This window comes from Triticum urartu, chromosome 6, assembly GCF_003073215.2.
Source record: "Triticum urartu cultivar G1812 chromosome 6, Tu2.1, whole genome shotgun sequence".
In the NCBI taxonomy this organism is placed as follows: Eukaryota; Viridiplantae; Streptophyta; class Magnoliopsida; order Poales; family Poaceae; genus Triticum; species Triticum urartu.
The window spans coordinates 17,525,558-17,546,755 of NC_053027.1; the positions used below are offsets into that span (position 1 = coordinate 17,525,558).

Consider the following 21,198-nt stretch of genomic DNA (forward strand, 5'->3'; position numbering starts at 1 on the left):
GACGAAGGAAAATCCAGACAAGACGACACATGATGTCCCCATGCCCAGTTTCGTCGTGAGCAACTCCGTGAACAATACCACCGCACCATCACCTGCTCACGCAACCGGGCCTGCTCTCGCACTCGCGCCCACACCCGCTCATAGCAGCACGTCCTCAGTCTCTGGCGCGCTAGGAGGGCCTTCGTCTTTGGCTGAGCTCGACTCCCTCATGGTAATTACATGTCGCACCAACATACATATCTAGAATATTCCATTTTCGTTGCCTTTCGGATGTTTTACGCCGCACAGATGTGTTTGCAGGCCGATGAAACCCCATGCACCGTACTCTACTTGATCAAAGGCCAGAAGGTGGACGTGGGAAAGGGGGTGATAACGAAGCCCTTGGAACTCACGTTCCCTAGCCAGCCGATCCCCGCCGGGCACTTCAAGGTTACCTTGTCGACTCTGAAATTGGGGCACGAGGATTTGCCTCCTCCAGTATGGCTGGGGGAGAGGACGACGAGACCCCGTTGCAGATTGGAAGCTGCAAGAGTTGGGTGCTGCTATGGGCCAAGAATCTTCTTCATCTAGAACCGGCCGAGAGCACACCAATAACCACACATCAACAAGCACGTATGGATACCACCACCCCACCTATGCAATTACCAGCTCCTGTAGTGCCGGGTGAGAGCGGCAGACGACGTGATGAAGGCGGTCCAATAGTGGCTGGTCTAATCGGCCCCATAGAACAAACAATGGATGGTGAGATGGAGTAGACGGAGGACCCAATGGGTTTCCTCATTACAGGGGACCATGATAGTGACTTAGATATGATGATGAGTCAGCCATATGACGAATCGGGCTATCAGCATGCCGATGAGGATGTGGATGATTTTCCCGGGCAGGAACGTCCTAGTAGGGATTGCAAGAAGTCTCTCTTCATGAAATCCTCACAGGAGACGCCTGAAGATGCCATCTCAACATAGGCTCAACTAGCCGGGGGTCGTACAGTGCTTAGCCCAGCAACACTAGGGCGGGGGTTAAGGAAGGGTCTGAAAGGTGTGCCCAAGAAAAAGAAGAGGAAGAGACTGTGGAAGATAGGCTCAGCTGCCTACAAACAAGCCAAAGCACATAGCAGCCAGACGGTGGATTTTGAAGAGCGTGCACACGTCAAAGGTGCGGCCATGTTCCATGTCACGGGCGAGCCGATGCTACCACCGAAACTGCTGGAGGCACTATCAGGGGATCTCAGGAGACTGCACGACCATGTGTTGTCGACTGAGAAAAAGCCTACTAGCCTCAAAGGATCCAGGATATCCGACATACGCGGCTTGTGTGCCTGAGGGGAAGTGCTAAGTCGATACACGGCCCGCGGAGGTGTTTTTCTTGCGATTTGACCATATCTTCAAGATGTTTCTAACAAGGCGGCTCGATTCTACAATCGTCTGCCTTTCTGTGCTACATATGAGCTCCGTCATGAAGGGAGACGAAGTCTCGCAATCTGTGTGGCGGATCCGTACTACATGCACGAGTCCTTCTTGTGTCTCGGCGACTTTGAGCGTGAAACTGCTAGGGAGTACCTCCAAAACTTCATGGTACAGAGTAAGGACCATGAAATTGTCCTCCTGCCTTATCATCCAAAGTAAGTCAGTTCCGGACAACCCTTTCGTACATTTCAATCATTCCTTCTCGCTCATATGGAGTATAATTTGAGGTGTCTTTTTCCCCGCAGCAACGGGCGCTCCGTCCTTATCGTTCTTTACCCGCGAGTCTCCCACGCGGTGTATTTCGACCCTACCAGAAACTACGAGAAGAAGGACTACACCCACATAATGAATATTCTAGATTATGCTCTCCAAGGCTACAACATTAGGGGTGGCCACCTGCAGATCAGGAAACAAAGGAACAAGAAGTTGGGTTTCTCGCATAAAACTAACTTCTACTGCATCCATGTCCCAAAACCAAGCAAGAAAGATGAATTCTACCTCCTCCATCTCCTGATTGAGTTTAGCACGGATCACCAAAAGCTTCGCATGACAAGCAGAAACGATGATCATATCCGCAAGTGGATAGAATCTCATGGAGAAGCGGATTATAAACTTAGAGATGACTTCTTTCACATCCAAAGAGACATTGCGACGATCATCATGAAAGAAGTCATCGATGAGAAGGTGATGTTCCACCACGGCCTTATATTGCGAGCTGACGTCTGAACTCGCACAGGCATGCAAAGTCATGATCTCACGTCATTCAAGAAGCTAGGGTCCATCCTTGATGATATGGAAGGATGGAACTTCTAGTGATTTACGATGATGATGATATCTGTCGGTTGAACTTGTATACTTTCTGTAGCGATGAAACTTTGTGATGTCCATGGTCCCTGTCGAACTTGTGTAATGCTACTTTGTTAGTTTGGGTACAATGACCTGCGTACCTCTACTTAATTAGTTTGCATACTATATGTTGCATCTAGTTGCTAACCCTTTATTTTTCATGTTGCTCTATTATATTTTTTTGCATATGATCGTACATTTTCTTGATGAAGATGCATCTCTAACAGGTACCTAGATTCTTGATGGCGAAGAAGCAGTGCTATGTCGTGTACAAAGGGAAGGTTTCCGGAGTGTACGACGAGTGGCCAGAGTGCCAGGCGCAAGTGGATGGGTTCTCGTGCACCAGCCATAAAGGCTTCAAAAGAAGACAAGAAGCAGAAGCTAGTTACTTGAGGTTCACGCTAGCGCGAGAGAGGACTCGTAACCACTGCCTCATGTATTGCATAGTTCTGCTCTCACTCATAGTGATAGCTCTTCTCGCGTATATCATTTGTTTAGATGGATGACGATGTAGTTGCAAGTATTCGAGACTTGTATCGCACTTTTGAGATGATGACGAGAGACCACTTTGTGTTTGGATGATGATTATGATGATGACATGATTTGATGAGACTATTTGCATGTGTATGCTATGATTACATTTGTCGTCTCGCAACCATTTGTATGTGTATGATGATGACATTTGTATGTGCTAAAGATTCTTGTATAAAGCATGTTCAAATACAAAACAAATATGCAGAAAAAATCAGAAACTAATAAAATTAGCAGTAGCAAGGGGAGTAAAGTTAGCAGCAGCGTGCCATTAGCAGTAGCGGCGCTTAATACAGAGCGCTAGAGCTATTAGCAGTAGTGCGCTGTTCTACAGCTCGCTGCTGCTACGCTTGTATAGCAGTAGCGCGGGCCAACACACGCTGCTGCTACAGGTTAGCTGGAGCGCCGAATCAGTAGAGCAGGTTCCCGTGCTACTGCTATACCTAAAACCCACGCTACTGCTAGGCTTTTCCCTACTGGTGTAATATTCAAGGAGAACCAAGCAACTAAGCATGGGGATGGCCCGGAAGGCATCTCCTCTTTCTTCTAACGACCATCGTTAATTTTACTTGGAGCTATATGTTTTCGTCACATATCATGAGTTTTGCTTGGAGTGTCTTGTATTATATGAGTTGATTGTTTTGATTTTTAGTTTTTCACAATCACCTTTCTAGAAAAACCTATTTGAGAGAGCCATAATGATGCCATGATTTGTTAGAATTGCTCTATGTGCTTCACTTAAATTTTTTAAGCTATGGAATTGCTCTAGTGCTTCACTTATACATTTTTGAGCATGGTGGTGCTTTAATTTTTGAAGAAATGACCCCATGCTTCACTTAGATTATTTTGAGATGTAGTTGAATTTTGAAGAAATATCCTCTCATGCTTCACTTATATTATTTTGAGAGATGAAAATTTTAAAGAAATATTTATGCTCTTGTTCTTCACTTAAATTTGTTTGAGAACTTATTACAAGCAATGGTAATGTATGAAACTAGTCCCAAAGTGATAGATATTCAAGAGGGATAATAATAACTATCATGAAGATCATTGGATATTAAAACTTGATTCCTTGCAATAGTTTTGTGATATGGATATATTAATATGTGAGCCATGTTGGTGAATAATTATGCTTTAGTAAGAATATTGGTGTTAAGGTTTGTGATTCCCTATGCAAGCATGAAAATAAATAGTTATGCAATGAAGCTACATCCTACTTGTGGTGCATTATTCGGTGTTAGTTATGTTTAATCCTCGTATGATCGTTTTCATTTCTTGGTTGGTTGTTTCTTAATCTATTTGCTAGCCTTCCCTTGTATTAAGTGGGAATATTGCTTGTGCATCCAAACTCCATAAACCAAGTTGTGCCAAATGCGTCCACCATCTTTACCTAATATTAAAGGGAGGAGGCTTTCATAGTTCTTCATAGGTCATCCTTTTATATCCGTTGATTCTGTGTTAATCATAAATATTGACGGACGAGATTTAGAAATAGGTCTATGTTACTTCCTATCTAAAAAACATCCTGATCCATGCCCTAGTTGGAATAGATTTGTAATCTTTCCTTGCTCCAACCCTCCCACGTTCAGCTCGATTGATCCTCAAAACTAAAATATACATTCAAATAGATTTGAGAGATTGAGCGACAACCGTTTGGTTTCCTATATAGCAAATATGATTCGTTCGTCTTACCATCAATCAATCAAAAATACATACACGCTTGGCCTTTCTCCATACGTTCATCTTCCCGCATCAATTTTCGTCTGTTGATAGCTGGAGTCAAATTCCAGATCCCTCGCTGCCTACTCCTCCCATAAGTATCGGCTCAGGACAGAGGAGAGGAGGCTAACACGAAGCTCAACCTGGAAGCAAAAGAGCCCAATGTCTTCGTGTATAACAGGGAAGTATACTACATGAGTTTGATGCTCTGTCTCCGCCTCGACAGCAGCCGGACCTCCGTCGGGGCGTGCCGGTGACCCTGTCTCCCATGAACGTCGTGGGTCGAATTCTTTTGCGATATGAGACCGAGTTGGCATCGATCGATCCACCCACATATACATGACGGACTCTTCGGAGAGCCTGTCGCCGTGCACGAGGAAGAAGATGGGAGGCAGAGCTGGGGTAGGGAATGGCTCAAGTCGGACGGGGTAGAGAGCATCTCCAACAGTCGCACAAAAATTTGACATCCAATAAAAGTTATAGCGCGCCACTTTAGCATTTTTAGTGCGTCGGGACCAACATCGCTTTTGCAGACGTCCAAAAACGCGCGCACAAAAAGCACACAGTGCAAAATGTGAAGCGCGCGCAATCCGAAGCTCAAAATATACTGTCGCGATAGCATTTTTCAGTGCGCGCCCAAAAAATTTTAACGCTACAGTATCTGTTGGAGCTGTGCGGCGCCAAAAAAACCAAATTTTAGTGCGTGGAGCTTTTTTTGATGCCTGTTGGAGATGCTCTCAGATCCTTAATGGTGGCGTGCGAAGGTCCTCAGGTGAAGCAACACCAGAGCAGGGGCTGTGGTGCACGGAGGACAGCAATCGGCGGCTTGCAGATGCGCGCTACATAGGCGTGCGTGCCTAATTAATCAGCCATGCAGCTTCCGCCCATCGGCTGGCCTCAATCAAACAGATTTTTTGGCAACGCAATCTGTGGACTGTGACAGCTGGCGATGATGGAGACCGACAGGCCGGAGTTCAAGCAGTTCATGCATCGATGAACACCCATCAATGGCGATGCTGGGCTTGCCCTTGATCCCCACAACCCCCACCTGCACCTCAGCTTCAGGGTAGTCACCGACAGCGTACGCGGCGCAGAGTTCCTCCTCACCTCTTTATGGTTGCGATGGAGTACATATACAACACACCAGCAGCAGAAGAGTACGTGTGTGCGTCAATTTGTGAATGTGGGCTCATGCATGCAACATGCGTCAAGATGAATCTAACGCCTAATGCAAGGTGCAAGGCAGCAGGGGCGAGGGGCATCGCCAGTACTATGTACGTGTTGAAAAGAAAAAATCATTTGAGCTGGGGGAGCCGCGGCCCTGCGTGACGCTTTAAGTAGCTCCGCCATTGATCAGAGGTACATATCTGTAAATGCTGTATTTTCAGTTTCAAATACTATAGGCTCAGTACGTAACTACGAATACATAGCATTTTTTGCTGATTTATTTGCATTGCAGAGTGGAAAAACACGCTTTTATGTCATATATGGCAGATATGATCGTGCACTCCAAGTAGCAAAAGAGTGCCCAGACTGAACTTTGAGGCAGATTTCATTGGTACTATATTTATACACACCTCGCAGTTTCTTTATCAGACAAACACTAGTAGAAAACAGGGCTTTGGTTGGGGCCTAGCCAGCCAATTAGTCTCGGTTCAGTCACGAACCGGGACCTATGGGGGCACACTTTTATTATGACGCACGTCCTAGTTTATCTAGTCAACGAGATTGTCATTTCGGGGCCCATATTTCTACACAATATGTTCCTCTTTGAGAGGTTCATGGGAGTCCTAAAGAAATATGTCCGTAACCGTGCTAGGCCAAAAGGAAGCATCTCCATGGGCCATTAAATAGAGAATGTCATTGGGCTTTGTGTTGACTTCATTCCTGGCCTTAAGAAGATAGGTCTTCCTAAATCGTGGCATGAGGGGAGAATGATTGGAAAATGCACGCTTGGAGGGGACCCAATAATATGCAGGGACGAACATTCTTGGTCTCAAGCACACTACACAGTCATACAGAATTCTACCTTGGTGACCTCGTATGTCGATGAACACAAAAACATTATGCGCTCTAAATACCCGGAGCAGTGTGACGACTAAATTACATGTGAGCACTTCAGGACTTTCAGCAGTTGGTTGGAAACACGTCTCAGAGGTGACAACACTGTTTATGATGAGCTGTACTCATTCTCCAGGGGACCATCTTCAACTGTATTAACTTAAAAAAGATACGAAATAAATGCGAATACATTTTACACGATCGCCCAAAATCAAAAGAGCACCAACCAAAATAGCGGTGTCCGCTTTGATGCAGCAACCGAGAGGGGAAAGAACACATATTATAGTTACACTAGCACATATGCCCGTGCGTTGCAACGGGAGATAAAATAGTATGCATTTAAATTCAGTGATAATTATATGTGCAAGCAAAATCTTATGTGCACACGAAAAAAGAACATTTAGCTTCTCGGTTTCGCCGCGTGTGAAACAATCAATCCGCTATTTTTTCATTCATTAATTGAGGGCATTTAAGAGTTTTGTTACGTCATCGTACGTCAAATAAGACCCATTAAGGTATGAAGTTTCTAAATATTATAGGAGACATGAACAATTTTTTAAATCCGGAACAGTTTTTTTAATTATGTACACTTTAAAAAAATCCGAAAAAATTATGAAAGGGAACATCTTTTTAAATTCACAAACATTTTATGAAAATACCAATTTTTTATAATAATATTAACATTATTTGACTTTGTGAACACTTATTAAAAACCGGAACATTTTTAAGATTTTAAAAACTGGAACACTTTGTGAAAAATCATAAGATTTTTAGAAAATGTGTATCTTTTACACAAAGCGTTATTTTTAATTGTGCAAATTACACTAAAAAGGAATATTTTCTGAATTTGGAGCATTTTTTAAATACCATTTTCATTTAATAAATCTCAAATAATTGTTAAAAACAACAATAGTTTTTCAAAAAATGGGGAATTTTTTGTAGGTTCCGAATATTTTTTTGAAATAGCAACAAATTTTGGATTCTTAACATTTTGAAAAAATTGTGTTTCTTAAGTCTAATTTTTTTGTGAATTTTTAACTTAAGAAATACTATATTCTAAAAGAAAAATAAACTTGGAAGGGAAGAAAGAGATACGGAAAGGAGAATAAAAATAGAAGTAAAACACAGAAAAAAAATGGGCCAGCCACTATTGGTTGTCCTATGCGAAACTCCGACAAAAAAACATGATCATTATTTGAATTTGTGAACATTTTTAAAAATGGGAACATGTGTTTCATAAGTTTTTTATAAATGTGTATCTTTTATACACGAACATCATTTTTGTTGTGAAAATTCAACTAAAGAAATAAAAAAAATTAAATTGATGCATTTTTTGAAATGCCATTTACTTTTTAGACATCTAGAGCAATTTTGATTTTATTTGCAAAAACGGCAAAAAAATTGCATCTTCCGAATATTTTACAAAATAGCAACAAAATTGCAATTCTAAACATTTTCAAAAAAAAATTTAATTCTGAACTTTTTTGAGAATTTTTTTATTTACAAAATAAATGATAAATAAAAATAAAATTGGAAGGGAAAACGAGATAGGTCAATAATAATAATAATATAAATAAAACACAGAAAGAAAGGAATATGGGCCAGCCCAATATTGGTTGTCCTGTGCGAAACTCGACTATTTGTCGCTTGTGCGGGAAATAGTGTTTTGCCAGCTGCACGGGCAGACAAATAAGTGGGCTGGTTCGCTGGGCCAGTGCGCGTGGCCCACGTACGAAAATTCTTTTTTAGCAAACAAAGACATAAAAATTTAGTACCACCTCGGATAGCAAAAAAAGTTCTTTTCGATGGTGAACGGATGAAAAAATTGGCGAAACGCACCTTACTTTATTAGTAGGTATAGATAGTGGACATATGGGAACTTGACTACGGACATGATTTTAAGGTCCCTTTATTTAAGTGCAAATGGGTCAATCTGTCAGGAGGCGAGGTACAGGTAGACCGACAGTACAGAATGACAACAGTGGATCTGAACAATCTTGGGTACATTGATGAACCGTTCGTCCTAGCCAATGATGTGGCACAAGTTATCTATGTGAAGGACATGTCCACCAAACCGAGAAAAAGAAAAGATAAGGAAGCGAATACATCATACGATGAGCCAAAGCGCCACATAGTTCTTTCAGGAAAAAGGGACATCGTGGGAGTGGATGGCAAGACAGACATGTCCGAAGATTATGAAAAGTTTCATGAAATTCCGCCCTTCAAAGTCAAGGCTGACCCAAGCGTCCTGATAAACGATGAAGATTATCCGGCGCAATAAGCAAATGACACAATCAAAGAAAAAGTGAAGACTTTTTCTCCACAACTGTTATGATGATACCATGCCAACATTCAACATTTTCCTAATTCATTTGAAATGCCTGTTGTAATAGACGAGTTTCTGTATGAAACCCTGATATCTCGAAACAGATAGTCCGTTTTGTTGAAATGCTTTGAATGTTTTGTTGAAATGCTTTGAATGTTGCATTTTATAAACCTCTAGTATTATTGAAACTAAAATTATATAGAATTTATGCAACTAAAATTATCACTGTATTTTCTGTTCAAAAAATTAAAAGCAAAAAAGAATTTTATTAAAATAAATACAAAAGGCAAAAAGAAAATAAAATAAATAAGTATAAACAAAATAAAATAAAATAAAATTAAACTTTTATGAAATAAATAAGTAGAAACAAAATAAAATAAATAAGTAGAAACAAATAAAATAAACTTTTATGAAATAAATAAGTAGAAAGAAAATAAGACAAAGTAAAATAAAATAAAATAAACTATAATAAAATAACATAAATAAACCTTAATGAAATAAATAAAAATATCAGCAGTAAGTATTTTGTTGTAAGTATAAACAAAATAGAAAAATAAAGCAATAAAAAACAAAAAAACTGGAAAAAAATGCCACCTACTGGGCAACCACAGCCTGAATACGACTAGAAACCCATCCATGGGCCAGGATTCAGGCCCGCAGAAGGCCCAGCAGGCCCACAGGCGTAGCAGTTCGAGATTCGGCCCAGAGGCCTGCAGTTCAGAGGAGTTCAATGGAGAGGGCGGGGCAGGGCTTATAAACAGGTCCTGCCGCTCCTCGGCTAGCGAGGTGGGACTAAACATCCCACCGCATCGCGGCTTTGGCAGGCACAGGACATTGGTCCCGGTTGGTGCCACCAACCGGGACCAATGCACACCTTTGGTCCCGGTTCGGGGCACCAACCGGAACTAATTCCCCCCTTTAGTCCCGGTTGGTGCCTCCTCTGCTTCCCGCCCTTTGGTCTGCTGAAAAAAGACCTTTGGTCCCGGTTGGTGGCACCAACCGGGACCAAAGGTGGCATTGGTCCTGGTTGGTGCCAAGAACCGGGACCAATGCTCTTTCTATATAAGCCACACTTATGAAAAATTTTGATTCAGTTCTTCCAACTGCCCCGACGCCATCGCCGCACGCTCCCCTGCCTCGCCGCCGCCCCCTTCCCCGACGTCGTCCCGCGCCGCCCCGACGCCATCGCCGCCCCACACCACCCCTGCCCCGACGCTGCCGGCCCTGCCTCCTCGTCGCTGTCGTCGCACCCTGCATTGACGCCGTCGCCGCGCCGGCTGTGAGCGCCGCCCCGATCCCCTCCCCCTTCCTGTACTGGCCGCCGCCGCTGCCGCCGCGCCCCTATGATGTTTTTTCCAGATTATATGTATATGTGTGATTATATGTATGTGTGTATATATGATTATATGTCCTGTTTTTCAGATTTTTTATTTAGGTTGTTAGTAGATATCGATTTTAGGTTAGTGTAGAGGAAAAAGTAAAATAATGAAAAGGAAGAGAAGAGGAAGAAGGAAGAAGGAAGAAGAAGAAGAAGAAGAAAAAGAAGGAGAGAAAAAAGGAAAATAAGAAGAGGAAGAAGGAGAAGAAGAAGGAGAAGAATAGGAGAGGAAGAAGAGGAGAAATAAATAAGAAGAGGAAAAAAGAAGAAGAAAGGAATAGAGGAGAAGTTCTTCTCCTCTATTCCTTTCTTCTTCTCCTCTTTTTTTTCTTCTTTTTTTCTTCGATCTCCTCTATTCTTTTCTTCTTCTCCTCTTTTTTCTTCTTCTTCTTCCTCTTCTTATTTTTTATCGGGTATGTCGTTGTTGATATACCCCTCCCCGATAACTTCGACATGAGGGGGGGGGTCGATAAATAATAGAACTAGTTAAACTAGTTTATTTGTAGTAAGTACTACTTTATTTTATTTATAGTAAGTGCTTAGTAGTTCAACTAGTTGATTTAATAAAACTACTTTATTTTACTATAGAAGTAGTTTATTTTTAGTAAGTACTACTTTATTTTATTTATAGTAAAGTGCTTAGTAGTTGAACTAGTTGATTTAATAAGACTAATTTATTTTACTATATATAGAAGTAGTTTATCTTTAGTAAGTACTACTTTATTTTATTTATAGTAAGTGCTTAGCAGTTGAACTACTTGATTTAATAAAACTACTTTATTTTACTATAGAAGTAGTTTATTTTTGGCAAGAAAGTTAATATAACTGTTTATTTTTATAGTTGAAGCAATTATTCCTGCATCGACGTCGACGATGCCTATCCCGCATCCTCGTCGTCAACTCGGCGGAGGAGGCCTGCTTGATCAGAGGGGGCATGTTCGGGACTGGGCTCCGCCGGGCTGGTATTGGGAGGTGCTACCTTCCGGGGGCGTAGGTTGGTGAGGAGCCATCCCGTCGTTGACTCGAACCTTGTTTGGTGGCGGTCGGGTTGGCCAGTGACGGTGTCGAGGCTTCCGGACACCGCGGATGTGGTATGTCACCGTGTCAGCGAGGAGGACGAGCCTATCCGTTGCTACATGGTTGCGTTGGAGGGCAGGTTCGACAATACCTGGCAGGTTCTTCAGGGATCTCACTGGAGCTATGATCCTGTGATGGTTCATTCTCTTTGGGTGTCCACCGCCTGCGTCGATACCCGTCGGGCGCTACGGTTCTAGTTGTATTAGCGATGCTATTTGTATGATAGTATTCGAGGTGTATTAGTGATAATATTCGACGATGTACGGACGCAAGAGATGAAGTAGTTTTGCTTATAATTGAATGAATGCTAATTTGAATACTACTTTATTTTACAATTTGGTTTTACTTATTGAATGCTCAAATTGAAAAGGTACTCCTACTTTGAATGCTAAAATTGCAGAGCACTATGCAAGGCTATGCATTTGATTAGTTGATAGCTTATAGGGTTTTTGTTTTTGCAGAAATCTAGGAGCCTCTCAATCATCCCCGCCGTCGTCCCCATCACCGACCCCCTCCGACCTCGAGGTGAGACCAGCCGAATCTCCATGTCTATATGAGTCCTATAAGATATTTGTAAATGTTTTTGCTCATATATTCAACCATTGAAATGTAATGGCCATCAAGTTTGAATTCTCATATGATGTAGATAAAAACATGTATATTTCCGTCCCGACAAATTTCAGGTGCTCGATATGTCCTTTTATAGAAAGATAATTAAACGATTTTTTGGGTTGACTTTAAGTCTGTCGAGTCTCCACCATATATGAGAGGACGAAGAATCCCGACTGTTGCCATGGGGGTAGCTTCTCCTTCGTTCCCGTGTGCTAGACAATTTGGTGTAATGCACTCGGGAACGAAAGGAGGAGCTACCATCACCGACGGTCGCAATGTCAGAGTGGAATCAATGATGGAGAGTCTCCACCATATATATATGAGAGGACGAAGAATCCTGACTGTTGTCGTGGGGGTAGCTTCTCCTTCATTCCCGTGTGCTAGACAACTCGGTGTAATGCACTCGGGGATGAAAGGAGGAGTTATACCATGCATCACCGACGGTCGAATATGTACACCACGTGAGCTGAGAGTTTTCAAGAACAGACTCGACAGACCGATAGTCAGCTCGTGATGAATAATAATGATCTAATTTAGGTTTTTTAGTAGATATATTTAATTGTAAGTTTAATATTTGAATTATGAACATAGGAAATGTCATACTCAGACAACGAAAGTCTCCCGGTGGAGTGCGATTGGTGCCACGACGACCGAGGTCAGTGCGACAGGCCTCACCTGGACGAAGCTCGGCGCTTCAGCATTAAGCTAGAGGAGACCTTCTATGTTGAAACGGTACGCAACGACGACAAGTGTTTTCTTTTCTGTAATTAAGCACGACTTCAACTATTTCAACGTGTAATTTTCATCTTTTACAATTCGACTAGCTTATCCCATGCCATGCAAGACGCTATGTCTTGGAGAGGATGGGTTTTGAAGACCATGAAAGTTTCGAAACAAAGAAAATTCACCTACGGACCCATCATGGTGTGGATCTTGAAGTAAAGTTGTACAATTCTGAGAGCATAACCCATTTTGGTTGCAAAAAATGGGAAGCACTTTGCAAGATGTATGGTTTTCATGAGGATATGTTTGTCACCATGGATCTTGGTGATCCTGAAATGAAGCAAGACAATATGGACATTTGGGTCCTTGTTGATACGCCTTCGATTCTACCGCTATGTGAGTTTCTCAAACATAGTTATTAGCTAATTTATATTGTTCATTTCAAAATAGTTGGCAGCTTATTTCCATTGACACCTTATTTTCATTCTTCAAAGAATGTGCGGAAGATGGTAGAAAGAACCTACTACACCGAAGGCTCCGAATTAACTTATCAGGAGAAAAATCATCTGATCGCATTTTGTACTGATATTGAGAATTACAATATCTACAATAAAACTCCTCAACATTATGGTCAATACGTGCCACTAGTACACGTGTTGAACTACGGTAACTACTATGGAGATACCCTGGTAAGATTTTTTACTATTACGACATTCATGCATCTTTTACATACTTCTAAAACTAGTACATCATTTGCTAACTATGAAGTTATTTTATGTTTTTCAATAGATAATCCCAGAGGATTGTGTGCCTCATTTGATGTATCAGAAAGGTAGCCTTAATGTTTTGAACATACAGCCAGGTCATCCTACGAATCTCAACTGTCCATACCGGATTTCTAAAAGAAGTGGAGACATGCTAATCAAAGAATGGAAAAAATGTATGGACAATCGTAAGGAGGTTCTTGGAAGCAAAAGGAAGCAAAGTGCAAGAATTGGAGATAGGATGATCTCCATTCTCCATAATGGAGAGTGAGGGTCTATATTGTTTTATGTTATTTTACCTTAAAGAGGGTATTTAGGTCCTACCGAATACTGATGATTATGTGCCTAAAACAATTAAGTAGGGTTGGTTCGATGACTATGAGGATGATGATCGTATGACTTGTTATTAATAACGAGTAGAAGTTGTATGATGATGATTAGTAGGACTTATTATTATGATGATGCATGATGCAGGCATGAAGAGTTATTATATATCAGTGGGTGAAATGAACATGGATTGGATTGAAGTGAAGGCAACATGCATGTGGTGCATGTCGAAAGTAGTACTAATCCAAACTTGATCAAGTTAGGATTAGTATTACTTTCGACATGCACCACATGTTGTCTTCACTTTAATCTAAGCCATGTTTAGGCATAGCAGTAGTGTTGGTAAACCAAGCACGGAGATAAGAGAGTACACTTCTCTCTATTAGCTAGCTAACACACCCTAAATTATCCCCTAAACCACCCCCTTTCAGAAAAAAACAAAAACCTCAGCTCCTGCTAGCTGCTGACGCGTGGACGCCTATTTGGTCCCGGTTGGTGCCACCAACCAGGACCAAAGGCCCTCCTGCCTGGACTCGCAGGACCGGCCACATGGAGGACCATCTGTCCCGGTTCGTGTAAGAACCGGGACTAAAGGCCTAAGGCTTTAGTAACTACGCTTTAGTCCTGGTTCAAAAACCGGGATAAATGGGCCTTACGAACCGGGACAATAGGCCCTTTTTCTACTAGTGAAATCTCAATGGCTAGTGAATTTTGATTTGTACTATTTTTTCTTGAAATAGAATTCTCCATTGTACTCTAAACTTTGCTTCTAAAAAAGATGGAGCTCAAACTAAAGGAGGAAATGGGTGGAGAAATGTGCTTAGAGAAAAGGAATTCAGCAGAGCTAATGAACCATGAATATAGGTGTGAATATTGGTGTTGTGGACAGTAGGGTTGAAGAAGTTGGCCGGTGCAAGGGTGGAGAGAGAGCCGGAGGTCGTCGAGGAGAGAGACGGCGAGGTCTGGGAGGAGGTAGCCGGGAGGGTAGGTCCGCCGGCGGCGCCCTGGGAACCGGTCATGAGGAGGAAAGAGAAGATAGGCCTGATACCAAGTTAAGGAGTAAATCTCTCACATTGATTAGCATTGATCACAGGTTCACATATATGGAGGAGCAGCCTCCTGTACCCACGCACACACTAGCGATCCTATAAACCAGGAGAGATAAGCGGGATAAGTACAACATGTACGTGACATTACAACAGAATATCTACAACTCAACAGATATATCCATTTGAGGCATAAGCTTTTTCGGACGGAGGGAGTAGCATATTGCGTTTGTGCTCTCTTTGAATTTGAGTATACGGCCGAGAACAAATATGTCATTAATATTAATGTCTAAGAATTATTTTGTCTACCATTTTTAACAGCTTTGTCTGCCATTCTAACCGGTTCTAGCAGAGATTGATGGATATAGAAGAAATATGCAAGCAGCTGTCCCTAGGTACGTGTAGCATCTCCTACTAATAACCAACCTCAGTAGCATAAGCGGGAGTGACCCTTTCATCTGGCAATGACATGCCGAACAATCCACCGCGTGAGGCAATGTGTAGCTAAATATCCTTTAGTTTCTTATAGGGCATCTATTTTTTCTTAGGGCATCTTCAACGCGGACTCTCAAATCGTCCACATACGTTCGGACTGCACGGTCCGGACGTGTTGTACCATTCAACGCGGGTCTCGGTCCGCTTGGTGGTCCGGATGCACTTTTTCCCGTAAACCGGAGGCAAAGTGAGGGGGGGGGGGGCTTTGCGGGCGTCCGTACCACGCCAACACCCACATCTGACTGCCCTGGCCCACCCAAACCACCTTCCTCGCTCGCGCGCGCTTCCCGTCCAAAACGGTCAGCGTCACTCCAGAGTGTCAGTGCTGCATTCATGCCTGGTCAGAATAGACATGACCTCTCAGTGGCGCCAGCATTGAAGCAACGTGCCTGCCGAGAGAGCGCTGCCTGTGCCGCTTCCCTGGGGACACGATTTCTCTGTGTACGAACGACACCACAGCCGGCCGGCCGGCTGTCTGCCGCCCACATTAATGACACGCAGTTGCCGAGGAACCTCCGGTGCCACTCGTCCGTCCGTCTGCTGCCCACCATTGCCATTCGCCCGCTATATAAACTTCATCCCCGGCCATAACCGTAGTCATCCTCCTCTGTCCATTTTTCAACTCCGCACCACTCCCACCATGGCCTGCTCGTGCTCCAAACCTCTCTGGGATGGGATGTTACCGGAGCAAAAGAAGGAGATGGCCGTCATTGCTGCTGTCTTGCAGGCAGAGGCTGACAATGTCACTATGGAGGACGCGGCCGAGGATGAGCCGGCGCCACCCTCCTTGCCGGTGCATTGCAGCTTGACCATCAGCGAGGCTCGTGCCCATTACATGGACATGGTGCGGGAGGAGCAGTTTCGGGAGGCGGGGGAGCAGCTCGACACCTACATGGCCATCATGCCGGACGCAGACGTGATGGAGTAGGCATCGCTGCTCGAGTCCTACCGCTCTGGATCCACCTCGCCCGCTGGCAGTACCGCCAGCATCAGGGGGAACTCGAGGCCGCCTATAAGGAGTTCGACAAGCCAACAACAGAGGTGTGGGGCAAGAGTGACGATGAGGACATCGCCAGCTCCGCCAAGGCCGCGCCCTGCCGCCACAACCACGAAGTCGGCACGACCTCGGGCATTACCGGTAGCAAGGAAACATGGAGGCGGACAACTTCACTTCCCGGGGCTCCGAAGGCGGAGGTTACGAAGGCAGTGCTGGAGAGCATTGAGGCGGAACAGGAGAAGGCCAAGGCATTAGCCGGAGCTTCGGTTCATGGGGCTCATGGACGGACATGGGGGACGGGCGCGGGCAATCATCTAGATTAGGTTTAGAGTAGGTTTTATTCGGGTTTTTATATGAAAATGTAATAAATTTTATATGTTTTATATGAAACTCCGGAGCGGCGGTTGGAGCTCCTTAAGGATATTTGAGCCAAGCGCAAAGTTCATATTGCAGTGGGCTTCTCTCCGAACTTGCTGGAGTGGGAGGTGGAAGAGGAGCAGGAGCAAGCACCTGATGCGGCCATCGAGGATGTGAAGCCGAAGAAAGAGAAGGACGAAGGTGTGGCAGATCTGACACCTTTGGCTGCCGGATACGCGCAAATAATAATGCATGTTTGCTAAATCTCAGTTGCATAACATTTTCTCGTGTTTCAATCGGTTCCAGTGCGTCATACCGAAGAGTTCATGACATCCCTGGCCTTGTGTGACCAGACGACGGACAGATTATAACCAACTGAAACTGCTAAAGATTTTTCCGTTGCCCGAGGAATAGACACCCCAATAGTAATGAAACTACTATGTTTCCGATAGTTCAGCTCCTCGTACTTGATTGAACACTTTTTTCATAGCTACTCGTACTTGATTGTACACGTTTATTCATAGCTATTTGATTGTACACTTTCATCCTATCCTCCAACTTTTTTCTTAGTTGGAGTAATCCCTTCCAACTGGAACCTTAGCAGATCTCTCCGTCAAGTTCCATAAGCTTTAATTTAGTCTCACATGAAAAATTGTGGCCGCCGGATGTGGTTTCAGAGGATAGGATGGGATTTGGTGTGATTGTCCGATCACTCTGTATTTCTGTAGGTTCATTTGCAGTAACACTAACACCCTACCCAAAGTTCTAATTGCAGCACCAACTAGGGATGTAAATGGTATGGATAATTTCCGTTCCGAATCCGCATCCAAATCCGTTTTTAAGGATATGGTATGCACTTTCACAAGTCCGGCGGATACGGATGCGGATGCGGATATTGGTTAACCGGATATCCGACGAATATGATAACGGATATGGTATCAATAATGTCCGACGGATGTGGATTATCCGGTATTTTCGTGGATTATCCGGTATTATCAATCGGATTACTAAACAGTATAACAGAGTCACCTACGAGCTCACACAGTGATTTGACACTTTAGACCGTCTGATCAGCTCAATCAACATTCTGGATCATACTATCGTACCCCAGCGTCCTTTTCTACCGCTCCCACCCGGAACATCCAGGTCGTCCCAAACGATAATGGGCGGCTGCTCCGAAGATCGATCTAGGCGGCCTCCTGTCACTACCGGACTCGCGGTCTATGCCTACGGCCACGGGCCGTCGGCATAGATCTATGCCTACGGTTGCCGTCGGCATAGGCCCGTCGGCGTAGATGTCGTCAGCGTAGTCTTGTCAGACCGTCGGCATAGTATAGCCGTCGGCATAGGGGCCTATGCCGACGGCCTGACGTCAGCCATCGGCATAGTATAGCCGTCGGCAGTGTTTTTCGTCTGACGGCAACGGACGGCACCGTCAAAAGCGCTGACGAATCACGCAATGCCACGTCGCAGAGATATGCCGACGGCAAAGCCGTCGGCATACCTCTGCCACGTGGCAACCCGTGGTACTCCTGGTGGCAGGGCTATGCCTACAGCAAAGCCGTAGGCATAGATGAATCTATGCCGACGGCTTTGCCGTAGGCATATCTCTGCCACGTGTCATCTCCTGGTTCCTCCTGGCAGCAGGGCTATGCCTACGGCAAAGCCGTCGGCATAGATTTTCAGCTATGCCTACGGCTTTGCTGTAGGCATAGATGTGCCACGTGGCGAGCCCTGGTAACTCCTGGGCGTATATATGCCGAAGGCTTTGCCGTAGGCATAGTTTTCTTTATTTTTTTTCCCTGTTTTCTCTTTTCCAATTCATTTGACAGCATTTTAAAATAGAACAATATGAAATTATGCAGAAATATGACAATTCATCATGTAAACATACTCAAGTTCATCTAAACATACTCAAGTTCACCATCATCATCTAAACATACTCAAGTTCATCACATCATCTAAAGATCATCACCGACGGAAGTTCATGAACATAAAAGTAGTGCAAGACATGAAACATCATAAAAGTAGGAATATGAAAGGCATGGCACGATGGCCACATGCACGGAATCATCAAGCAAGACCACCTCCGCCAAAACCACCACCTCCACCAAAACCACCACCACCTCCGCCAAAACCGCCATCGCGACCACCACCACTCTGCCAGATCGGAGTGATTGGGGTCGAGGAGCAGGAGTCTAGCCACCGGTCCCCTACATGTTTCAGAAAAGATTCTAACGGTAAATATGATATGATAGTGTTTCATGAACGAGAACTAGTTTGCTAGTAGTTAGGAAAATGTACTAACCGGACCATCACTGCCTAGTGCCACCCATTCATCGAACGTGGGCACGTGTGGGGGTTCTCCCGCAGGTGGTGGTGGGGGTCCCATTTGTGGTGGATCCGTGCGGTTAGTCCAAGACGCCAACATAGCCTGAATGTTAGTTAAACAAGCAAACTAGAAGATCAAAAGGAATGAAAGTGCAAAAATTTAGCTTGGTTTTAAGAGGGAAAAACTAACCGTCATCATCTGACGGTTGTAATCATCGTTTGCCTTCACTCATTTCAAGTACTCCCGCACCTCGAGATTCCTATGCTCGACAAACTCCTTATATGCCTACATAATTTAGGTTGTTTCTAAGTGAGCAATGCTGAAAATAAACTGAGAATGCTAGATAGAAAAAGATAAAGAGGAAGTACTTACAGCATGCTGGCGGGCTAAGGGAGTCTGTGAACGCCCCGTACTCTCTAACTGGCTCGGGTTGGTAGCCCGAAGCTGTGTGTACGAGATCGAAGGAGTGATCAAGCCGTCGAAACACGGATATCAGCCATTCTTCTTCCCCTGGATGGCCACCACCGCCGTGTCGTCAATCTGAGACTGGGCGACCTCAGCAACAGGAACATCCGGATGCAACTCCTGATAGTGATGAATGTAAGACCCCAGGTGCTCCTCGGTCTTGCCATAGTACTGGCTCTCGCCCTCCTTGCGATGACTCCGCTCGCAGGCCAGCTTCCACGACTCCATGTCTGAGAGCGGCCTCTTCAACTTGTCCTCCTACAACGTCAAATAGAAGTCAGCCATACATAAGAACATGACGGTAAAGAAGAACAAAAATGCATCATGCACATAGATATACCTTCATGGCCTTGAAGCCCCAGTGGTTCCTGTTTCCTTGGCCGTGTGTCCCGTCGTCTCCACGGTTAGCCCGGGCCTTGATGCTCTTGGCAGCAAACTCTGCATCGGCGCCGAGCCACCTATCCACCAAACTCGCCCATCCGTCATGCCTTCCATAGCACCAACGAGGAACAACCTATGCAAATTTTGGAAGCATGACATGTGAGCACGAAACATATAGTTGACTGCTTGAAACAATGAAAAGTTAGTAATAGTTACCATCATGAACTGCTCCCTGTTCAAGGTAAGTCGTAGCTTCTGCGCTTGAGTTTTGGTCATCTTTTGGTGCAGGTAGATGTGGTAGTACTGCGAGACGGCAACCCAGCGCACCTCGTACTGCAACTGACGAGCTTTCTTCTTCGCAGCCACAAGCAAGACCACGTCGGCTCTGGCCTTGTGCTCGTCAAGAACTCTATAGAGTTGCTGCAATCATGCATAAACCAGAAGCAAACAAGGCATGAGTTGAGTGATTCAATGATAAACTATGAACGAAACTGAAGACAAGTGATTCAGAAGAGAACTTACCCAAAATTTGGTGATCACGGCCTTAGCGGCCGTCCCGTACTCCGCGTTGCTGCAAGCCTCGTAGTGGGCCCAGCTCGTGGCCAAAACCCGCTGCTGCGGGTCCCTGTCTGGCCGCGGGCAGAATAGGCCAAGCCAAAACTCCTTCAACAGGACAGTGATAAGGCCGTTCGGTTTACGGCCCTTTCCGCGAAGGATCCAGTTTCTGCAAAAGAATCAAATGATTGCCATGTGTACAATAAGAAAATGTTGTCAGGTGTTGAAAATATGATTGAGAGGCACTTACTCTGTCCCCACAGGTTCAATGAGCCACTTGTGCTCCTCGATAGAAGGCGGTGTAGGTAGTCCGGCATTACCACGCAGCCACCCCTGCGGAGCACCCGGTGGCAAGTCACCCCACAACGCGGGATCAACCTCCCCTCCACCCTCCTCGCCCTCCTCCTCACCCTCCTCCTCGGCTTCCTCCTCCTCACCCTCCTCCTCGGCCTCCTCCTCCTCGCCATCAGGAACATACTCCTCCTCCTCAGACTCAGAAGGTGCCTCTGTATAGGAGGACATCGAAGAAGACCCTCCTATTTCGGACACGGCCCGGAGTTTTTTTGCCCCGGTTGCCTCTCCCCCCACCTCCTCCTCCTCTAGGGGCTCTCCCCCCACCGCCTCCTCCTCTAGGGTCTCCTCCCCCGACCCCTCCACCTCCCTGTGAGGTGTCATCCTCGCGTAGTCGGGAGGGAACCTTGTGGGCTCGTCCACTCCAAGTAAGTCCTTTAAATTTACTG

At 44.7% G+C, this 21,198-nt stretch overlaps 1 protein-coding gene and 1 long non-coding RNA gene across 2 annotated transcripts; both read right to left on the minus strand.

Moving 5' to 3' along the window:
- Positions 1 to 19,549: 19,549 nt before the first annotated feature.
- Positions 19,550 to 20,254, minus strand: LOC125516395. Its single transcript, XM_048681862.1, has 3 exons — positions 20,120 to 20,254; positions 19,863 to 20,036; positions 19,550 to 19,780 (listed from the first exon to the last, which is right to left on the minus strand). Exons 1-3 carry the CDS (start codon positions 20,177 to 20,179, stop codon positions 19,550 to 19,552), a joined length of 465 nt encoding a protein of 154 aa, XP_048537819.1. The 5' UTR covers positions 20,180 to 20,254.
- Positions 20,255 to 20,269: 15 nt separating this feature from the next.
- Positions 20,270 to 20,788, minus strand: LOC125517210. Its single transcript, XR_007287479.1, has 3 exons — positions 20,709 to 20,788; positions 20,426 to 20,627; positions 20,270 to 20,323 (listed from the first exon to the last, which is right to left on the minus strand). It is a non-coding gene; the product is annotated as an uncharacterized LOC125517210 (long non-coding RNA).
- Positions 20,789 to 21,198: the final 410 nt, after the last annotated feature.

Coding starts and splice junctions, on each gene's coding strand:
- LOC125516395 (XM_048681862.1), bottom strand. CDS start 20,179: ATGACCAAAACTCAAGCGCAGAAGCTACGACTTACCTTGAACAGGGAG. Junction 20,037..20,119: donor ACAGGGAGCAGTTCATGATG/GTAACTATTACT, acceptor AAATTTGCATAG/GTTGTTCCTCGTTGGTGCTA. Junction 19,781..19,862: donor GGGGCTTCAAGGCCATGAAG/GTATATCTATGT, acceptor TTGACGTTGTAG/GAGGACAAGTTGAAGAGGCC.